The sequence below is a fragment of the Moschus berezovskii genome, chromosome 1, assembly GCF_049115385.1.
Source record: "Moschus berezovskii isolate FMDL1 chromosome 1, NW_MosBer_1.0, whole genome shotgun sequence".
NCBI lineage: Eukaryota > Metazoa > Chordata > Mammalia > Artiodactyla > Moschidae > Moschus > Moschus berezovskii.
In genome coordinates this window covers 105,514,315-105,536,178 of record NC_142460.1, presented here as the reverse complement: position 1 = coordinate 105,536,178, position 21,864 = coordinate 105,514,315, and the positions used below count along the sequence as shown (strand labels likewise).

The window sequence follows — 21,864 nt, the reverse complement described above, 5'->3', positions numbered from 1 at the left end:
ATTTCAAATTCTGAAAGATGATACTATGAAAGTGCTGCACTCAATAGGCCAGCAAATTTGGAAAACTCAGCAGTGGCCACAGGACTGGAAAAGGTCAGTTTTCATTCCAATCCCAAAGAAAGGCAATGCCAAAGAATGCTCAAACTACCACACCATTGCACTCATCTCACACGCTAGTAAAGTAATGCTTAAAATTCTTCAAGCCAGGCTTCAGCATAACGTGAACCATGAACTTCCAGATGTTCAAGTTGGTTTTAGAAAAGGCAGAGGAACTAGAGATAAATTGCCAACATCCACTGGATCATCGAAAAAGCAAATGAGTTCCAGAAAAACATCTATTTCTGCTTTATTGACTATGCCAAAGCCTTTGACTGTGTGGATCACAATAAACTGTGGAAAATTCTGAAAGAGATGGTAATACCAGACCACCTGACCTGTCTCTTGAGAAACCTGTATGCTGGTCAGGAAGCAACAGTTATAACTGGACAAGGAACAACAGACTGGCTCCAAATAGGAAAAGGAGTATGTCAAGGCTGTATGTTGTCACCCTGCTTATTTAACTTATATGCAGAGTACATCATGAGAAACGCTGGGCTGGATGAAGCATAAGCTGAAATCAAGATTGCCGGGAGAAATGTCAATAACTTCAGATATGCAGATGACACCACCCTTATGGCAGAAAGTGAAGAAGAACTAAAGAGCCTCTTGATGAAAGTGAAAGAGGAGAGTGAAAAAGTTGGCTTAAAGCTCAACATTCAGAAAACTAAGATCATGTCATCCGGTCCCATCATTTCATGGCAAATAGATTGGAAAACACTGGAAACAGTTTCTGACTTTATTTTGGGGGGCTCCAAAATCACTGCAGATGGTGACTGCAGCCATGAAATTAAAAGATGTTTACTCCTTGGAAGGAAAGTTATGACCAACCTAGATAGCATATTAAAAAGCGGAGACATTACTTTGCCAACAAAGGTCCATCTAGTCAAGGCTATGGTTTCTCCAGTAGTCATGTATGGATGTGAGAGTTGGACTATAAAGAAAGCTGAGCACTGAAGAACTGATGCTTTTGAACTGTGGTGTTGAAGAAGACTCTTGAGAGTCCCTTGGTCTGCAAGGAGATCCAACCAGTACATCCTAAAGGAAATCAGGCCTGAATATTCATTGGAAGGACTGATGTTGAAGCTGAAACTCCAACACTTTGGCCACCTGATATGAAGAGCTGACTCTTTTGAAAAGACCCTGATGCTGGGAAAGATTGAGGGCAGGAGGAGAAGGAGATGACAGAGGATGAGATGGTTGGATGGCATCACCAACTTGATGGACATGTATTTGGGTGGACTCCGGGAGTTGGTGATGGACAGGGCGGCCTGACGTGCTGCAGTTCACGGGGTCGCAAAAAGTCAGACACGACTGAGCAACTGAACTAAACTGAAGAACTTTGTGGGCTACAGTTTTATGATCAAAGGAAAATTGGGAAGGGGGAGAAGGCCTTCTTTGTCTTTTTTGAGTAGGTATCATGTTTTCATCATTAACTCTTCTCCAGGTTGAACAGGGGAGTTTTCTTGTCTCTGTGTGGTCAAGTTAGGTCCATGTATTGTTTTTATGTGTGCAGAGAGCATGTCCTAGGGATCACTATCTTACTGGGCTCACTGGGCACAATGTATGTCTCATGCCACCATTTTTTTATTGTTTTGGGCCACATCCTGTGCTTCTGTTGCATGGTTTTGTTGCTAAGCAAGCCTGCTTGGTTTTGTGGTTAAGCAAACCTGCTTTCTTGAGCAATCATTAACATACAGGGGTCTGCTATATTTTTCTACTTATAATCCCCTAGTGGAATTGACTATTTAATCACCGATTTTGTCTCTCCATCCTGCCCCTATCAGCTGGAAGACAAGCCGTCTCACTGCTTCCATACTGTGGGGAAAACTTATTCTGCACATCTATCTAAAGTAATTTTCTCTCCAATTTCTTATGCACTTTGGTATCGTCCAAACTTTTTCATAAGCTGGATGTAATCAACCAAGCAACATAAAACCCACTCTTGGCTTATCCTTTTCAAGTCCTGGCTAATTATCTCCTTGAATCATTTTCTAAGATCGTGTAGGGAAGACAAAGTCAAAGACAAAATAGGACAAGTCCTGTTTTTCAATCCTATATATGCAGAAAACTGAGAAAGAGCAACCAAAGGAAAACATAAAACCAGGAGAATACGACATGGCAGAAGTGAAGTATACCCAAGTAGTCACATGTTGCTAAAAGGTGGAAAAGATGAAGACAAAAATGCTCACTGAAGCTGTGGCCTTGTGAAGCTCCATTTCAGTGTAGTGTTGGGGACAAAAGTTAAATTGACATGCTAGATACTTCCCCAGAACTTGTTCTCCCCTTCTTCCTTGCAAACAAAACCGCTGAGGCCAGCTGCATTGCAAATATGATTGGTTCAAACTAACTACTACAATCTATTTTCCTCTGGCAATGATTCATTTAGGAATGTACTTGTCATACAATTCTAGCCAAGATGTCAGGGGAAGTCTGTTGGAAGATTTCTTACAGGTCTCTTTTTTCTTAAGAAGAGCCAGAAGGAGAGGGCAGCTCATCTCTTACATTGGCTATTGCCATCTCTTGAAGGAGGAAATGACAACCCACTTCAGTATCCTTGCTGGGATAATTCCACAGACAGAGGAGCCTGGCAGGCTACAGTTCATGGGGTCGCAAAGAGTCAGACAAGACTGAAACAACTGAGAACACACATTGTAATTTCTACATGGGACATTTAGCTGTGGAAATCACCGTGGTAAAAGCCTGAGGATAAAGCTAACGCCAAAGAGAAGGACAAAACCAAGATACCTGCCATGAAGCAGAGCCAGAGTCCAAACCCGGACCCCACTCTTCCAGTGGGGTTCTTGTTATTTAAACTCATAAATCACCATTTTAGTTTACACAGTTGATTCAGAGTTCTCTGTTATTTTAATGCCAAAAGAAGCTTGAAGATACAAAGTAGGCTTAAGGGAGGTGAAGAACTGGAGGCAGAGCATAGGTGATTCTTTTGAGATATTTTTCTGGGAAGAGAGGCAGAGAAATGGTCTAACAGCTAGAGGGGGAAGAGGAATCTAGGGAAGGCTCTTCTAAAGATGGGAGACACAATAGCCAGTTTGTGTGTGTGACAACTACTGATGGGAATTATCCGATAGAAAGAGGAGAAGGCAGAGCTGTGAGTACAAGCATCTTCTTGCCACCTCACTTCAAGTGCACAGTCTCTCCTGGAGTCCCTCCCTTATCTTGCTGATGCCCCCACAAAGAAGGGCCCCAGTTGTCACAGTATTATTTCCACTGTCTGACTACAACTGCTTGCATGTTCCCTCCCTAGTGGTCCATTAGTGGAATCCCTCCAGCCATCTCTGAGCTTTTTATTTGTCTGGAGTAAAAGTAATAACTGGTCTCAGCAAGGCTGGTCTCTCTCAGACAACCTCTGCTCAAGAAAGGCTGGCCAGAGTTCAGCTTTTCATTTTCTTGAGGTTCTTCCCAAGGAGATTCCAAGGTTACAAAATTTTACTCCCCTTCACAAAGAAACACAGACTACTCAAGAACCCAGTTTATAGTTAATTGCTTATCCTCCAACCTGAGCCTACCCCTAAGCCCTCCCTCACCCAGGGCTGCAAGCAGCTCAACTTAATGAAGTTCGTTGTTACTAAATACCCTCTTTCCTTAGGGGTTTCACTGGTGACTCAGATGGTAAAGAATCTGCCTGCAATGCAGGAGGTCCCAGGCTCAATCCCTGGGTTGGGAAGATCTCCTGGAGAAGGGAAGGGCTACCCACTCCAGTATTCTTGCCTGGAGAATGCCATGGACAGAGGAGCCTGGCAGGCTACAGTCCGTGAGGTCACAACTGAAGCAACAAACACTTTCACCTTTCACTCCCTCCTTAACTTTTTACTTTCCAATTACAATTGCATGAAAGGACACACACTCATGCCTGTTGGAACATATGGCCCGTCTCCTCCAAGGGAGAAAGCCTGGTATCCAAATCAGCAGCACTGTCCCCTTCCTAGGCTATTGAAGCCACATGAAAATTAACTTAAGAGTACAGGGTCTTTCCCAGGGGAAGAGAAAAATTCAGTCCCATTTGGGGCTTGAGCTATATCTGACTGTGAATGTCCTGAATAACTAAATGGTGATCCAAAAAGGCATTACTGTAAAGCATTTCCAGTAAAAATATAATTACAGTGCAAAGGACCAAGTCAAGAACAACGTTGATTTGCCTTTCTATTGCTTCCTGTCCAGAGCAATAATTTGTTCCACATTTCACTTCCCCTACTCATTTAGCAGTAAAACAAGATGTGTAGCCTAAAAATGTATAATACCCATGCCATGAGGTATGATTATCTACACTTGCACAGAAACACCTGGTAAAAGCCAGGCAACTGAGTTTCATTTCCTTATGAAATTTCAACAATTCGTTAACAAAACATTCAGTTCAGTTCAGTCGCTCAGTCGTGTCCGACTCTTAGCGACCCCATGAACCACAGCATGTCAGGCCTCCCTGTCCATCACCAACTCCCGGAGTCCACCCAAACCCATGTCCATCGAGTTGGTGATGCCATCCAACCGTCTCATCCTCTGTCATCCCCTTCTCCTCCTGCCCTCAACCTTTCCCAGCATCAGGGTCTTTTCAAATGAGTCAGCTCTCTGCATCAGGCCAAAGTACTGGAGTTTCAGCTTCAACATCAGTCCCTCCAATGAACATCCAGAACTGTTCTCCTTTAGGATGGACTGTTTGGATCTCCTTGCAGTCCAAGGGACTCTCAAGAGTCTTCTTCAACACCACAGTTCAAAAGCATCAATTCTTCGGTGCTCAGCTTTCTTTATAGTCCAACTCACACATCCATACGAGACTACTGGAAAAACAAAATACTACAATTGACCAAAATATGTTAAATATCTAAAATCAGCTTCCTTTGTTGATTGAATTCAAATTAATTTACTGGTCCTTGTTTTCCCATTTTCTTACTAATGCAATTTTGGCTGAAATATATACTGTATTTAAGAAAAACTGACCAGCCTAATACTTACTTTCTCCAAACAGTCAAATACTTTCTAAACTCATAAAATCTGTAATCATTAGGAATGAGATTTCCCACTTAGAACAATAATTTAAGTCACATTTGAAATTTCTAATGATTTAGAGTAAAGCCTTTTAGTGCTAAATTAATTTCCTTGCCTGGTTTATTTTATTAAAATTTGCACCTGTGCATACTTTAAGATTTAGCCACCTCATATCTTTTTTTAGAATAAAGCAGTTGTTAATTAAGTACTTTTGTGATGATCTTTCTCTGGATGATGAGTCCTTGCAATGAACAGCAACAATACATGGTTGTTGGAGAATCCTTTGGGGATTCTCCTCAGAACTGCCCTCTCTCATGAGGACAATTTCCACAGACATGTTCTTGTTGATTTCACTTTTTTGACATTTGATTGGTCTAAGACTAGACTCCAAGCCAAGCTGGACCAATCAGATTTTCTCTTACGGAAATTTGAAATTGTATTAATATATAGCCATTCTAGTCAGGCTTTATGGGTATTTAAGAGGATCGATGGGACACCAAGCAGACAAAGAAGCAAAGGAAAGAAGAGAATGAAGTCCACTCTCAGAACAGAAATAAAAGACCATGGAACTTCAAAAAGAGAGGTAGAGGGAAAGACAGCTTTCTGGTGGCTTCCCAACACCTAATCTGTTACTTCACAGGCTCTCTTTCATTAGATTCTCTAAAGTATTCCTGTAGATTTGTGTGTTTGTTTAGTTTATGCAGGTTTACATGAGTTTCTGGAACTCTGAATTAAATTTTCTCTAAAATGACAATGAAGCCCTCAGGGCCTACTAAAGCAAAGACAGACTGGCCACAGGAACAGGCTAAGCTGCTGAGTTCTTGGGACTGATCTCTGTCTCTTTGATATGTAAAGCACTTACGGAGTTTGAATAATGCTTCAAAATGTTTCTGACCAGAACACACAGAGTGACATCATCAAAATGGTGAAAAAGAATTTTCTGTCATCTTTCCCCTAAAGGTAACTGATTCTGACAATCACACATGGGCAAGAGTGCCTTTGTGGAGGCCAAGGAGTCTAATGGAAAAGTAATAGCACACACTTGGGGGGAAAAAATCTAAAGTTGGACACATTGAAGACAGCAAGAGGGAACAATTTTACTTTACCTGTGTCATCCCTCCCTGCAAGGCACCACAACTTGGAGCTAACAGAGACCTACTCAGCCTATTTCTCCCACAGGAGAAAGAGAGTGTGTAAGTACCCATCTTCCCCAGCTGTGTATGCATGCGTGCTCAGTCGTTCAGTCCTGTTCAACTCTTTGTGACTCCATGGACTATAGCCCACCAGGCTCCTCTGTCCATGGAATTATCCTGGCAAGAATACTGGAGTGGGTTACTATTTCCTTCTCCAAGGGATCTTCCTGACCCAGGGATCAAACTTGCATCTTCTGTGGTGTCTGCATTGGCAGGCAGATTCTTTACCAATGAGTAGGAGATGCTGCCAAAGAGATCCACTTCTTTCTTACTCCATCTAGAACACTGAAGAGTGCTGCATGACTTTGGGGCAGAAAGTGGCTGGTACACCAGCAAATAGAGCTCTTGGTGGGCATCAAAGGGATAGAGGTCCAATTAACTGTGTCATGAACTCTATCAGGAAGCCTTTCCATGAGCTGTCAGGAATGCCTCACCTGTAGATCCCCCAAATGGCCCAGAGGAACCCCCACTGCCTCACTTGCACATACCCTACCCCATGACTGGCTCCCTCTGTGCATTATGGTGGGTAGGGAGAGTGAGCCTTTGCAGACAGCTAGTGAGCACATGCAGAAAGCTGGCCCAGCACTTCTGGATTGGGAGAAAGCAAACACCACTTCGTGTGCTTAGTCGCTCAGTCATGTCTCTTTGCAATCCCAAGGACTGTAGCCCACCAGGCTCCTCTGTCCATGGGATTCTCCAGGCAAGAATCCTGGAGTGGGCTGCCATTCCTTTCTCCAGTTCAGTAAGTTCAGTTCAGTCGCTCAGTCATGTCCAACTCATTGCGACCCCATAGACTGCAGCACATCAGGCTTCACTGTCCATCACCAACTCCCAGAGCCTGCTCAAACTCATGTCCATTGAGTCGGTGATGCCATCCAACCATCTCATCCTCTGCCATCCCCTTCTCCTCCCGCCTTCAATCTTTCCCAGTATCAGGGTCTTTTCTAATGAGTCAGTTCTTTGCATCAGGCGGCCAAAGTATTGGAGTTTCAGCTTCAACATCAGTCCTTCCAATGAATACTCAGAACTGATTGCCTTTAAGATGGACTGATTGGATCTCCTTGCAGTCCAAGGGACTCTCAAGAGTCAACACCTCAGTTCAAAAGCATCAATTCTTTGAAAGCTCAGCTTTCTTTATAGTCCAACTCTCACATCCATAAATGACTACTGGAAAAACCACAGCCTTGACTAGATGGACCTTTGTTGGCAAAGTAATGTCTCTGCTTTTTCATATGCTGTCAAGGTTGGTCATAACTTTTCTTCCAAGGAGTAAGTGTCTTTTAATTTCATGGCTGCAGTCACCATCTGCAGTGACTTTGGAGCCCCCAAAATAGAGTCTGTCACTGTTTCCATTGTTTCCCCATCTATTTGCCTTGAAGTGATGGGACCGGATGTTCTGATCTTAGTTTTCCGAATGTTGAACTTGAAGCCAACTTTTTCACTCTCCTCTTTCACTTTCATCAAGAGGGGATATGCCAAATCAAGGATCTAACTGGTCTCCTGAATTGCAGACAGATCGTTTACCAGTTGAGCCACCAGGGAAGCCCTAAGCACCACTCTAGGGGAAACAAACAGAAAGCTGTCACCGTCCAGCCTAGTTTTGCATACAGTCTTAAGAATTAACACTACTAAGAGGAAACAAGAATAGGTGCTGTAGAAATATCCATAGAAAAGGTCTGAAAAAGTGTCAGAATCCCTAACAAGGCTGACAGAAAATACTTCTAATTCTCTCTCAAGCCAGTCAGCAAGAATGGAAAAAGGTGACTGCTTCTTCAAATGCAAAGATAGAAATGCAAGACTTAAATGTACATGAAAAATCAAGGAAACATTACACTACCAAAGGATTATAATAATTTTCCGGTAACTGACCCCCAGGAGTTGGAGAACTATGATTTGCCCAATAAAGAATTCAAAATAGTTGTTTTAAGGAAGCTCAGTGAACTACAAGGAAACACAGAAACACAATTCAATATCAGGAAAACAACAGATGCACAAAATGAGAAGTTTAACAGAGACAGAAATAATAAAAAAAAAAAAAAGTAAAAATTCTAGCAATGAAGAATACAATGAATGAAACAAAACACATTAGAGATCATCAACAGCAGACTGGATCAAGCAGAAAAACCTGTGCATAGAAGATGGGTCATTTGAAATTATCCAGTGGAGAACAAGGATAAACGAACAAAAAAGTTTAGGAGACCTATAGAACACCATTAAGATAATACTCTAGGCATTATTAGAGCCACAGAGGAGAAGAGAAGGAGAAAGGAGAGGAAAGCCTATTTAAATAATAACAGAGAATGTACTAAATCTGGGGAGAGATTTAGCCATCCAAATTCATAAAAATAAGAGATCCCCAAAACAGTTCAACTCAAAAAGATATTATTGAAGATATATTGTAATAAAACATTTTTAATTCAAAGATTTTTTAAAAAATTTTATAAAGCAGCAAGAGAAAAAGAATCCTCGCATACACGGAAACTCCCATAAGACTAACCAGTGGATTTCTCAGCAGAAACCTTGAACGCAAGGAGAGAATGAGATGGCATATTCAAAGTACTGCAAGAAAAAATACTGCCAACCAATACTTTACTGTCAAAGATGTCTTTCAGAATCACCTGGTGGTCCAGTAGTTAAGATTTTTACCTTCTACTGCTGGAGGTGTGGGTTCCATCCCTGGTCAGGAGCTGAGACATGCCTCACAGCCGAGAAAACAAAAACAGAAACAGTATCAAACAGTAACAAATTCAATGAAGGCTTTAAAAATGGTCCACATCAAAAAAAGCTTTTAAAAAATGAAGAAGAGAAAAAGACTTTCCCAGACAAGGAAGAACTGCCTTACAAGAAATGCAGAAAGGAATTCTTCAAATTGAAAGAATGCTATTACTAACATGAAAATAAACAACACACTGGTAAAGGTAAGTATACTATCAAATTCAGAACACTCTAATATTAGAACATGGTGATGTGTTAATAACTTAACTCTAATATAAAGTTAGAGGAAAATGTATTTTAAAATAACCATAGCTCTAATAATTTGTTAATCAGTTCAGTTCAGTCGCTCAGTCATGTCCGAAACTTTGCGACACCGTGGACTGCAGCACACCAGGCTTCACTGTCCATCACCAACTACTAGAGCCTGCTCAAACTCATGTCCATCAAGTCGGTGATACCATCCAACCATCTCATCCTCTGTCATCCCCTTCTCCCATATTCAATCTTTCCCAGCATCAGGGTCTTTTCCAATGAGTCAGTTCTTCGCATCAGTCGGCCAAAGTATTGGAGTTTCAGCTTCAGCATCAGTCCCTCCAATGAATATTCAGGACTTATTGTCTTTCGGATGGACTGGTTGGATCTCCGTGCAGTCCAAGGGACTCTCAAGAGCCTTCTCCAACACCACAGTTCAAAAGCATCAATTCTTCGGCGCTCAGCTTTCTTTATAGTCCAACTCTCACATCCATATATGACTACTGGAATAACCACAGCCTTGACTAGATGGACCTTAGTTGGCAAAGTAATGTCTCTGCCTTTTAATATGCTGTCTAGGTTGATCAGAGCTTTTCTTCCAAAGCAAGCGTCTTTTAATTTCACGGCTCCAATCACCATTGGCGGTGACTGTGGAGCCCAAAAAATAGAGTCTGACTCTGTTTCCCCATCTATTTCCCATGAAGTGATGGGACCAGATGCCATGATCTGAATTTTCTGAATGTTGAGCTTCAAGCCAACTTTTTCACTCTCCACTTTCATCAAGAGGCTTTTTAGTTCCTCTTCGCTTTCTGCCATAAGTGTGGTATCATCTGCATATCTGAGGTTATTGATATTTCTCTCAACAATCTTGATTCCAGCTTGTGCTTCCTCCAGTCCAGCATTCTCATGATGTATTTTGCATATAAGTCAAATAAGCACGGTGACAATATACAGCCTTGACGTACTCCTTTTCCTATTTGGAACCAGTCTGTTGTTCCATGTCCAGTTCTAACTGTTGCTTCCTGACCTGCATATAGGTTTCTCAAGAGACAGGTCAGGTGGTCTGGTATTCCCATCTCTTTCAGAATTTTCCACAGTTTATTGTGATCCACACAGTCAAAGGCTTTGGCATAGTCAATAAAGCAGAAATAGATGTATTTCTGGAACTTTCTTGCTTTTTCAATGATCTAGTGGATGTTGGCAATTTGATCTCTGGTTCCTCTGCCTTTTCTAAAACCAGCTTGAACACCTAGAAGTTCACGGTTAACGTTATGCTGAAGCCTGGCTTGGAGAATTTTAAGCAAGAAAGCTGATCGCCGAAGAATTGATGCTTTTGAACTGTGGTGCTGGAGAAGACTCTTGAGAGTCCCTTGGACTGCGAGGAGATCCAACCAGTCCATTCTAAAGGAGATCAATCCTGGGTGTTCATTGGAAGGACTGATGCTAAAGCTGAAACTCCAATACTTTGGCCACCTCATGCGACGAGTTGACTCACTGGAAAAGAGTCTGATGCTGGGAAGGATTGGGGGTGGGAGGAGATGGGGATGACCGAGAATGAGATGGCTGGATGGCATCACCGACTCGATGGACATGATTTTGAGTGAACTCCGGGAGTTGGTGATGGACAGGGAGGCCTGGTGTGCTGTGATTCATGGGGTCGCAAAGAGTTGGACACGACTGAGCGACTGAACTGAACTGAACTGAACTGAAACTAGTGTGTGAGATGCGTGCAATTGTGCGGTAGTTTGAGCATTCTTTGGCATTGCCTTTCTTTGGGATTGGAATGAAAACTGACCTTTTCCAGTCCTGTGGCCACTGCTGAGTTTTCCAAATTTGCTGGCATATTGAGTGCAGCACTTTCACAGGATTGTCTTTCAGGATTTAAATTGCTCAACTGTAATTCCATCACCTCCACTAGCTTTGTTCGTAGTGATGCTTTCTACGGCCCACTTGACTTCACATTCCAGGATGTCTGGCTCTAGGTGAGTGATCACACCATCGTGATTATCTGGGTTGTGAAGATCTTTTTGGTACAGTTCTTCTGTGTGTTCTTGCTACCACTTCTTAATATCTTCTTCTTCTGTTAGGTCCATACCATTTCTGTCCTTCATTGAGCCCATCTTTGCATGAAATGTTTCCCTGGTATCTCTAATTTTCTTGAAGAGATCTCTAGTCTTTCCCGTTCTGTTTTCTTCTTCTATTTCTTTCCATTGATCGCTGAGGAAGGCTTTCTTATCTCTCCTTGCTATTCTTTGGAACTCTGCATTCAAATGGGAATATCTTTCCTTTTCTCCTTAGTTTTTCGCTTCTCTTCTTTTTAAAGGCCTCCTCTGATAAACATTTTTCATTTCTTTGTTAATAAAGTTATCTATTTATTAATAGATATATTAAAAACATAAAATGTGGGGGAGAGCAAAATGATAGAGTTTTAATATATGATTAAAGTTAAGTTGTTATCAGCTTAAAATGGACTATATATATATATAATATATACCTCCAGATACCTGGAGTTATGGGCAAATTTGGCCTTGGAGTACAAAATGAAGCAGGTCAAAGGCTATTAGCTTTGCCAAGAGAATGCACTGGTCATAGCAAACACCCTCTTCCAGCAATACAATAGACAGCTCTACACATGGACATCACTAGATGGTCAATACCAAAATCAGACTGATTATATTCTTCGCAGCCAAGGATGGAGAAGCTCTATACAGTCAGTAAAAATAAGATCAGGAGCTGACTATGGCTCAGATCATGAACTCCTTATTGCCAAATTCAGACTTAAATTGAAGAAAGTAGGGAAATCCACTAGACCATTCATGTTTGACCTAAATCAAATCCCTTACAATTATACAGTAGAAGTGACAAATAGATTCAAAGGATTAGATCTGATAGAGTGCCTGAAGAACTATGGATGAAGGTTCGTGACATTGTACAGGAGGTAGGGATCAAGACCATCCCCAAGAAAAATAAATGCAAAAAGGCAAAATGGTTGTCTGAGGAGGCCTTACAAATAGCTGAGAAAACAAGAGAAGCTAAAGGCAAAGGAGAAATGGAAAGATATACCCATTTGAGTGCAAAGTTCCCAAGAATGGCAAGAAGAGATAAGAAAGCCTTCCTCAGTGATAAGTGCAAAGAAATAGAAGAAAATAATAGAAAGGGAGAGACTAGAGATCTCTTCAAGAAAATTAGAGATACCAAGGGAATATTTCATGCAAAGATGGGCACAATAAAGGACAGAAATGCTAAGAGAAGAAGAAGATATTAAGAAGAGGTGGCAAGAATACACAGAAGAACTATACAAAAAAGATCTTCACGACCCAGATAATCACGATAGTGTAATCACTCACCTAGAGTCAGACATCCTGGAATATGAAGTCAGGTGGGCCTTAGTAAGCATCACTATGAACAAGGCTAGTGGAGGTGATGGTATTCCAGTTGAGCTACTTCAAATCCTGAAAGACAATCCTGTGAAAGTGCTGCACTCAATATGCCAGCAAATTTGGAAAACTCAGCAGTGGCCACAGGACTGGAAAAGGTCAGTTTTCATTCCAATCCCAAAGAAAGGGAATGCCAAAGAATGTTCAAACTACCACACAATTGCACTTATCTCACATGCCAGCAAAGTAATGCTCAAAACCCTCCACCCAGGTTTCAACAGTACATGAACCATGAACTTCCAGATGTTCAAGCTGGATTTAGAAAAGGCAGAAGCAGCAGAGGTCAAATTGCTAACATCCGCTGGATTATAGAAAAAGCCAAGAGAGTTCCAGCAAAACATCTGCTTTATTGACTATGCCAAAGCCTTTGACTGTGGGGATCACAACAAACTGTGGAAAATTCCGAAAGAGATGGGAATACCAGACCACCTGACCTGCCTCCAGAGAAATCTGTATGCAGGTCAAGAAGCAACAGTTAGAACTGTATGTGGAACAACAGACTGTTTCCAAATTGGGAAAGAAGTTATGTCAGGACTGTATATTGTCACCCTGCTTATTTAACTTATATGCAGAGTACATCATGCAAAATGCCGGGCTGGATGAAGCACAAGCTGGAATCAAGGTTGCCAGGAGAAATATCAATAACCTCAGATGTGCAGATGACACCACCTTTATGGGAGAAAGCGAAGAAGAACTGAAGAGCCTCTTGATGAAAGTGAAAGAGGAGACTGAAAAAGTTGGCTTCAAGTTCAACATTCAGGAAATTCAGATCATGGCATCTGGTCCCATCATTTCATGGCAAATAGATGGGGAAACAATGGAAACAGTGACAGACTCTATTTTTTGGGCTCCAAAGTCACTGCAGATGGTGACTGCAGCCATGAAATTAAAAGACGCTTGCTCTGGAAGAAAAGTTATGACCAACCTAGGCAGCATATTAAAAAGCAGAGATATTGCTTTGCCAACAAAAGTCTGTCTAATCAGAGCTATGGTTTTTCCAGTAGTCACGAATGGATGTGAGAGTTGGACTATAAAGAAAGCTAGTACAGAACAATTGATGCTTTTGAACTGTGGTGTTGGAGATGACTCATGAGAGTCCCTTGGAGTGCAAGAAGATCCAACTAGTCCATTCTAAGGGCAATCAGTCCTGAATATTCATTGGAAGGACTGATGCTGAAGCTAAAACGCCAATACTTTGGCCACCTGATGCGAAGAACTGACTCATTGGAAAATACCCTGATGCTGGGAAAGATTGAATGTGGGAGAAAAAGGAGATGACAGAGGATGAGATGGTTGGATGGCATCACCGACTCGATGGACATGAGTTTGAGCAGGTTCTGGGAGTTGGTGATGGACAGAGAAGCCCGGCGTGCTGCAGTCCATGGGGTTGCAAAGAGTAGGACATGACTGAGCAACTGAACTGAACTGATATATCACTTTTCTGTAACCCTTATGATAACCACAAATCAAAAACCTACAGTAGACACCCAAAATATAAAGAAAAGAGAATCAAAGCACACCATTATGATCATCAATTCACAGAGGAAGATAGCAAGAGAGGAAAAAATAACATTGTAACAAAACAGCCAGAAAGCAAGTAACATTTTATAAGGCTATAGCTGCCATAGATAGTGATTCTTCTGATGAATCTAGGCAAAGTAATTAAAAACCATCTGGAAAGGATTCTCACCATTCTCTGTGTTTAAGAACATCCATGATGCATGGGAAGAGGTCAAACAGGTTAACAGGAGTTCGGAAGAAGTTGATTCCAGTCCTCATGGATGACCTTAGGTGATTCAAGATTTCAGTGGAAGAAATAACTGCAGTGGTGGAAGTAACAAGAAAACTAGAATTAGAATTGGAGACTGATTTTTCTGATGTGCACCATTTTTCAAGTCTTGATTGAATTTGCTACAATATTGCTTCTGTTTTCTGTTTTTGCTTTTTTGGCTGTGAGGCATGTCATAGTTCTTGACCAGGGATTGGAATTGGAGCCTGAAGATATAAGCAACTGAATTGGTTAAATCTCATTAAAAAACTTTTTATTTTATGCAATCTGATAAATTTGTTTTTTCTCTCTGTGCCTCATTTTGAATTTGAATTGCTACGGCTTCAGTTTCACTGATATATTTTTCTTCTGCAATATCTTTTCTGTAGACTGCAAGGACAAACTGTCAATCCTAAAGAAAAAGTGAAAGTGAAGTCACTCAGTCGTATCCGACTCTTTGCGACTGCATGGACTGTAGCCTACCAGGATCCTCTGTCTATGGGATTTTCTAGGCAAGAATATTGGAGTGGGTTGCCATTTTCTTCTCCAGGAGATCTTCCCAACCCAGGGATTCAACCCAGGTCTCCCACCTTGCAGGCAGATGCTTTACCGTCTGAGCCACCAGGGAAGTCCAGAACTAACCCTGAATATTCATTGGAAGGACTGATATTAAAGCTCCAATACTTTGACCACCTGATGCCAAGAGTTGACTCACTGGAAAGGACTCTGATGCCAGGAACAATTGAGGGCAGGACAGGGGGTGACAGAAGATTAGATGGTTGAATGGCATCATCGATTCAATGGACATGAGTATGAGTAAACTCTGAGAGATAGTGAAGGACAGGGAAGCCTGGAGTGCTGCCGTCCATGGGGTCACAGAGTCAAATACGACTGAGCGACTGAACAACAACAAATCTCATTTACTATATTTTCATCTTTAGACGTTCTATTTGGATCCATTTTTTATCTTCTATTTCTGTCTCAGGTGTTCCTTCACCCTCTTGAACATATGGAGCATATTTATAAAAGCTGCTTTAACATTTTTGTTTTCTCATTCTATCATCTCTGTCATTTCTGAGTCTGTTTATATTGGTTGACTTTTCTCCTGCTTATGGATCATATTTTCCCACTTCTTTACATACATGGTAATTTATTCTATTGGATACCTGATAATGTAAATCTTATACTTGGGTGCTGGGTTTTGTTGAATTTCCTGAATTAGTGTTAGATTTTGTTCTGGTGTACAGTTAAGTTACCTAGAATCAGTTTGTTCTTTTCAAAGCATTCCTTGAAGCCAGAGCAGCCTTTAATTTAGTCTAGGGCTAATTTAGCCTCACCACTAAGGAAATACCCCACTGGCATCTGTAGTTGATGCCTTAGAAATTATGAGCTCTTTCTACTCTGCTTGCTGGAGCAGACTATTCCCAGATCTGTGTGAACTCCAGGAATCATTCAGTTTCCGACTTTGTGGAGATCTTTTCTGTAGCCTTAGTAGCTTCCTCTCACACACGTGCAGATCACTCAGCCAAGGACTTAAGGGAGTCTTTCTGTGAATATCCAGAACTCTTTCTTTGGGCCTTTCCCTCCCCTCCTGTACTCTGCCCCATGAGCTCTAGCTGCATTAACGTCTCAACTCCAGTTTACATATTTTAGCTCAAAGAATTCCTTCGTCCTACGCTAAGTCCATTCAGGCTGTACAGTGAGTCAATTGTAAAACTCACCTCACTTTTTTTTTCCTTCTCTCAGGGGCCACAGATCTGTTCTAGTTGCCATCCAAATTCCAAAAACAGTTTTTTTTAAATGGATATTTTGTCCACTGTTCTAGCTGTTTAAGTTCAGTTCAGTTCAGTCCAGTCGCTCAGTCGTGTCCAACTCTTTGTGACCCACGAACCGCAGCACGCCAGGCCTCCGTGTCCATCACTGACTCCCGGAGTCCACCCAAACCCATGTCCGTTGTGTCAGTGATGCCATCCAACCACCTCGTCCCCTTTTCCTCCTGCCCTCAATCTTTCCCAGCATCAGGGTCTTTTCAAATGAGTCAGCTCTTCACATCAGGTGGCCAAAGTATTGCAGTTTCAGCTTTAGCATCAGTCCTTCCAATGAACACCCAGGATTGATCTCCTTTAGAATGGACTGGTTGGATCTCCTTGCAGTCCAAGGGACTCTCAAGAGTCTTTTCCAACACCACAGTTCAAAAGCATCAATTCTTCAGCACTCAACTTTCCTTATAGTTCAACTCTCACATCCATACATGACCACTGGAAAAACCATAGCCTTGACTAGCTATTTAAGGGTGGAGGGTAAATCCAGTCCTTATTATTCCAACACGTCTGGAAGCAAAATCAGCTCGCAGAAATCAGACAGGAATCACCCCTTTTATTTAAACTACCACCAATAATATGGCAAATATTATCAGTCAGGATAAAAAAAGAAAAAAATCAAGGTAATATTATTATGTATTTAAGAAATACAAACACACTACCTGTACTATGTCAAGACTATTCCTGGTCATTTGAGTTTTGATGCAGTTCTTTGAGAGCTGTAATCAAGAAAAGTACAATGTTCCAGTCCTCAACAAACAGGAGAGCCTGGGGAGCCCATGTCCAGAAACCAGTGAGAGGATGGCCCACACTTCTCTGCCTATTTCAGTCAACACTTAGTCATGAAGTTACAATCATGCTACCCTCTTGTACTTCATTTTATTACCACTAAAGAGCCTATATATCACATTTTTCTTATTATTAAGTGTATACTGTCCCCACATGTTCACAATAGAAAAAAATCAGAAATATAGAAAAACTAAAATGGGAGGAACATTGACCCAAAGTTTAGATACAGGTTACAGGAGATAACAACTAAAATACAATAAGATATTTCAAAAACTAAAATTCCTTAGTGAAATTTAATAAAAGAAAACTACCAAGAATATGAATGATCATTTAAATGGATGTTCATAGGGTTACAAAGAGTCAGACACGACTGAACGCTGAACTGAACTGAATCATAATTATGAAATCTGTTTGTTATGGACCTAAAATCAGGGAAAAAATGACAAAATTAAATCAAGTTGAGTACCCAGAAATAGATTCAAGATACCAGACCTGAAGCACCTACTATAAATGAAATAAGTAACACCTATGAAACATTTAATATTGGCAAATGCTGCTGCTGCTAAGTCACTTCAGTCGTGTCCAACTAAGTATTTAACACCTACTTCTACTATTTTAAGCTGCTGATATATTAAAGAACCAAATATGTTGAAAATTTTTTGTATAAGATATAAATTTTCATATATAAAATATATATTTCAGAGCAATGAAACAGAAAAAGAGCCAACCACAAATGATGCAGACTGGGAAAAAGTATACAAGGCAAACGGGATTGAAAACACTTACAAAAAGTCTGAAATTTTGAGCCTTACATAAAAGAGAAGGTCTCAGCACCCATCACAAATGTAAATGTTTTTAAAGTATCACTATTTCCAGGATTTTGGAAATAAATACACCCAGACGTTAAATTTGCATTTCAAATTGGTCCAGTTTTTCTCGGTACTAACTAGTATACAACTGTTTACACATTTGACCTAATCATTTCACTTCTAGGAATCATTTCACTTATAGCGCCAAAGAAATTTGCATTCAGGGCCAAAGCTTTTTTGCTAGCACTGTTTTCAATAGTTTAGACAACAAACCTTAGAAAATTTAAACATTAAGAAAAACTACGGCTATAGAAAATAATCAAACTAATATACTTTAGTTTGATGGGATACTATTCAAAACAATATTAATTTTTAACCATCTATTGAGCACTTGCTATGTGTCAGGTGCTATTCTGGGTGCTTTATCCTATTATGTATTTGCATTTAACTGCTTAATAGTCTGTATCTTAGGTACATATTTACAGACAGGAAAATGAAGGTTCAGAGAAGGGCTCTGCAATTAATAATAGCAGACAGACAAATCAGGTCTATCTGACTCCAATTTCTGCAAAGGGGCCCAGAATGACTTTGATACATGGAAGGCATGAATTTAAAATGTAACTGATAGTGGAGGGACTGTACATTTTTAAAAGATCTGAGAATCATCTGGAAAACCTTCACATACAGATTGATAATGAAAGAGGAGAGAGAGAACCTACCTGCATTTACCTAGGACTGTCCACGGGAGAGAGACAGGACTTAGTGAATTCTACTCTCTGCAAAAGTGTACTTTAATAGCGGAAGAGAAATTTTCCACGCTCTGTCATAGCCCAGCTGATGCATACACACACACACACACACACACACACACACACACACACACACACACACAGAGGACGGAACTCAAAAGGTACGAACAGGAAATGGCTTTGTCTCCTAATACCATCCTTTAACATACCTCACCGGATCTCTTTTTTTAGTCCCTGGACAGGATCTTAGGAAGATCTTAAAGTTTTTCAGGTTCTTGTGGCTATAGGAATAACCTCAGCTGGATACCGTAAAAAAAAATCCAGTCCAGGGTAAGGAAAAAAAAAAACACCTCACATCCAATTCTGCACTGCTCTCCACCCCTCAGGATTGACCTGTGGCTAGGGGATCAACACTAGGTAAGAGGGCATGTGTGGTCGGCAATTTCACTCTCTTGTTTCACCTCATCTTCTGGCTCTTCCAGGATCGGGTTGGGGGAAGGGAATGGTCTTTTAACTCAGGCTGGTGCAGTTTGTGCTTTCTCTTGACTAACTTAGCTGAGGGTCACATACTAGGTCTTCAGAGGGAAGCATCTGTGGGTTTGTCAGAGGCTACCATGGTATCTTTGCCGTGCATGGTTCCCTGATGTGGGTGATGTCTTGTACCTTCCGGCTAATTTAATACAATCCACCCTTGCATCTCCTGACCTCCAGAGATAACCACCATTTCCTCATACTCCTTGAGTCCTGGCAGATAGCCCTCTGGGACAGGACCCCATCCAGGCAACTGAAAGCCCACTACCCACTGCAGCATCCATTTGGCCAGGGAAATCACCATTCATGCTCCACTAAATTATTGCCCTCTCTTGAACAATACCATCATAGTCTTCTCCAGCCCACTTTCTACTTTCAGAATTCTCCAGATCAAAAGCAAGCACCAGTGCCTAACCTCATTCCCACCTTCCACCTCAAATTTCAGAGTCTGTATGTCAGGCTTCCCTCAAACTGTCAGAAGCACAGGGGTTATAATTCCTTGTCAGTCCATTACTTAACTACATCACTCCCTCCAAGGCAGATTCTGAAATGAACCCCCTTTAAAATCCTAGTCCCCTGTGAGGCTGGAGGTAGGTGGCAGAGGCTGCTAGTCTCAGGACCAGCTCTGTCCTCTTTTTTTTAAATTGGAGGATAATTGTTTTACAATGTTGTGTTGGTTTCTGCCATCCAACACCATGAATCAGCCACATGTATACATATATCCCCTCCTTCTTGTACCTCCCTCTCACCTCTGTCCATTCCACCTCTCTAGGTTGTTACAGAGCACAGGGTTGAGCTCCTGGTATTACACAGCAACTTCTCACTAGCTAGCTATTTTACGTATGGTAATGTATACGTTTCAATGCTACCCTCTCAATGCGTCCCACCATCTCCTTCCCTTGTTGTGTCCACAAGTCTGTTATCTCTATTTTTCCTGTAATATTTTAGGAGATCCTGAAAGTATGTCTGACAGTGTTCTTTAGAAGGGTGAGGGGTATTTATTATTGGCTTTGAGCATTTGGCCAAAATTCTGAAACATCAGAAAAATCTCATTTCATACTCTTTTATGTTAAGAACCATTCAGTTATATTTCTTGACATGGTTATTGGTTACTTCAGTGTGTTCACATTAAGAAAAATTCACTGAACTGTGTGCTTATACTTTGTGTATTTGGGTTGTTGTTATCTTGTTTTTGTTTTGTAGGTTATACCTTCACAAGGAACTTCCCTGATGGCTCAGCAGGTAAAGTATCTGCCTGCAATTCAGGAGATGCAGGAGGCATGGGTTTGATCCCTGGGTGAGGAAGATCCCTTGGAGGAGGGCATGACAACACATTCCAGTATCCTTGCCGGGAAAATTCCATGGACAGAGGAGGCTAGTGGGCTACTGTCCATGGCATCGCAAAGAATCGGACATGAATGAAGCGACTGAACACACACATTCTTGCATAAAAATTTACTTACAGGAAATGATCCTGAACCCATGGTGCACTGAATTTTGTGCCAGGCCTTTTACATATCTTATCTCATTTAATCAGGTTGACTTCCATTTATTAAGCACCTACTATATGTCTGCACTATGTTATATTCTTTCTTTTAATGTTTATTGAGATGTATGGTAGGCTGCAGTCCGTGGGGTCGCTAAGAGTCAGACAAGACTGAGTGACTTCACTTTCACTTTTCACTTTCATGCATTGGAGAAGGAAATGGCAACCCACTCCAGTGTTCTTGCCTGGAGAATCCCAGGGATTGGGGAGCCTGGTGGGCTGCCGTTTCTTGGGTCACACAGAGTCGGACACGACTGAAGCGACTTAGCAGCAGCAGCATAACATATATACAGAATATGTTCAGTTTAACAAATAGTTACAAAGTGAACACACATGTAAGCATCACACAGATTAAAAAAATACATTGCCAGCATCCTAGAAGCCCTTTTCCTGAAAACGATCCCCTGGAATATTCTTCATATGAATTATTTGATTTAATCTTCACAAACAATCCTGGGAAATTATCAGTGGTTGAGGTTGCAAGCTGGAAAATTCCCAGTGCTCACCTAGATCTGGGACACATCTGAATCTGATCAGGCAGAGTTTGGAAACCTCACTAAGCACCTTGGTCATTCAGCAAAGACCCCAGAAGGGGTTGAGGTCTTTCTCTGTCTGACCTATTTCACGTAACATAATGCCCTCCAGGTTCATCCATGGATCAAGCATCTTAATCAGAAATTGAAGCTTAAGTCCCTGTTTATTTTCTATGATAGTAGGTTCTGCTCTGCTCTCAAAACGCAGAGGTGGACCAAGCTCCTGAGGTCCAGTTCCTGGATGTATAGCTCCTACATTTTTCTGCTTATTTCCTAAGGTCTGAATTCCTAGACGTGCCATTAGAACTTACTTCTTTACTTGCTCCACCCTCATGAGTCCCTAGGCTCTGGTTCCAACTACCCAGGATGTGCCTCACTCATTCAGTCAACAAACGTTTATTGAGCAGCTACTGTGTTTCAGGCACTAAGAAGGTGTTGAAGATATAGCCATGAACAGGACAGACATGGTCACTTTTCCAAATAAGTTGTAGTCTAATGGGGGATACAGACAAGTCATAAGACACTGTGATCAGTCCTATGCACACGCAAGTCCAGGGGGCTTTGAAAGTGTAAAGGGTGGATGCTTAATTTAGACTTCAGGTTTAGGAAATACTTTTTAGAG

At 41.3% G+C, this 21,864-nt stretch overlaps 1 protein-coding gene across 2 annotated transcripts in view; it reads right to left on the bottom strand.

Annotated features, from left to right (window-relative positions):
* The window catches only part of KLHL6 (kelch like family member 6), a 121,980-nt gene that overhangs the window by 86,774 nt on the left and 13,342 nt on the right, over positions 1-21,864 (bottom strand). For both annotated transcript variants that reach the window (XM_055409590.2, XM_088838741.1), the window contains one exon: positions 14,388-14,517. In XM_055409590.2, the coding sequence (XP_055265565.1) occupies positions 14,388-14,409 (22 nt within the window). In that variant the 5' untranslated portion in view covers positions 14,410-14,517. The remainder of the gene's footprint in view (positions 1-14,387; positions 14,518-21,864) is intronic.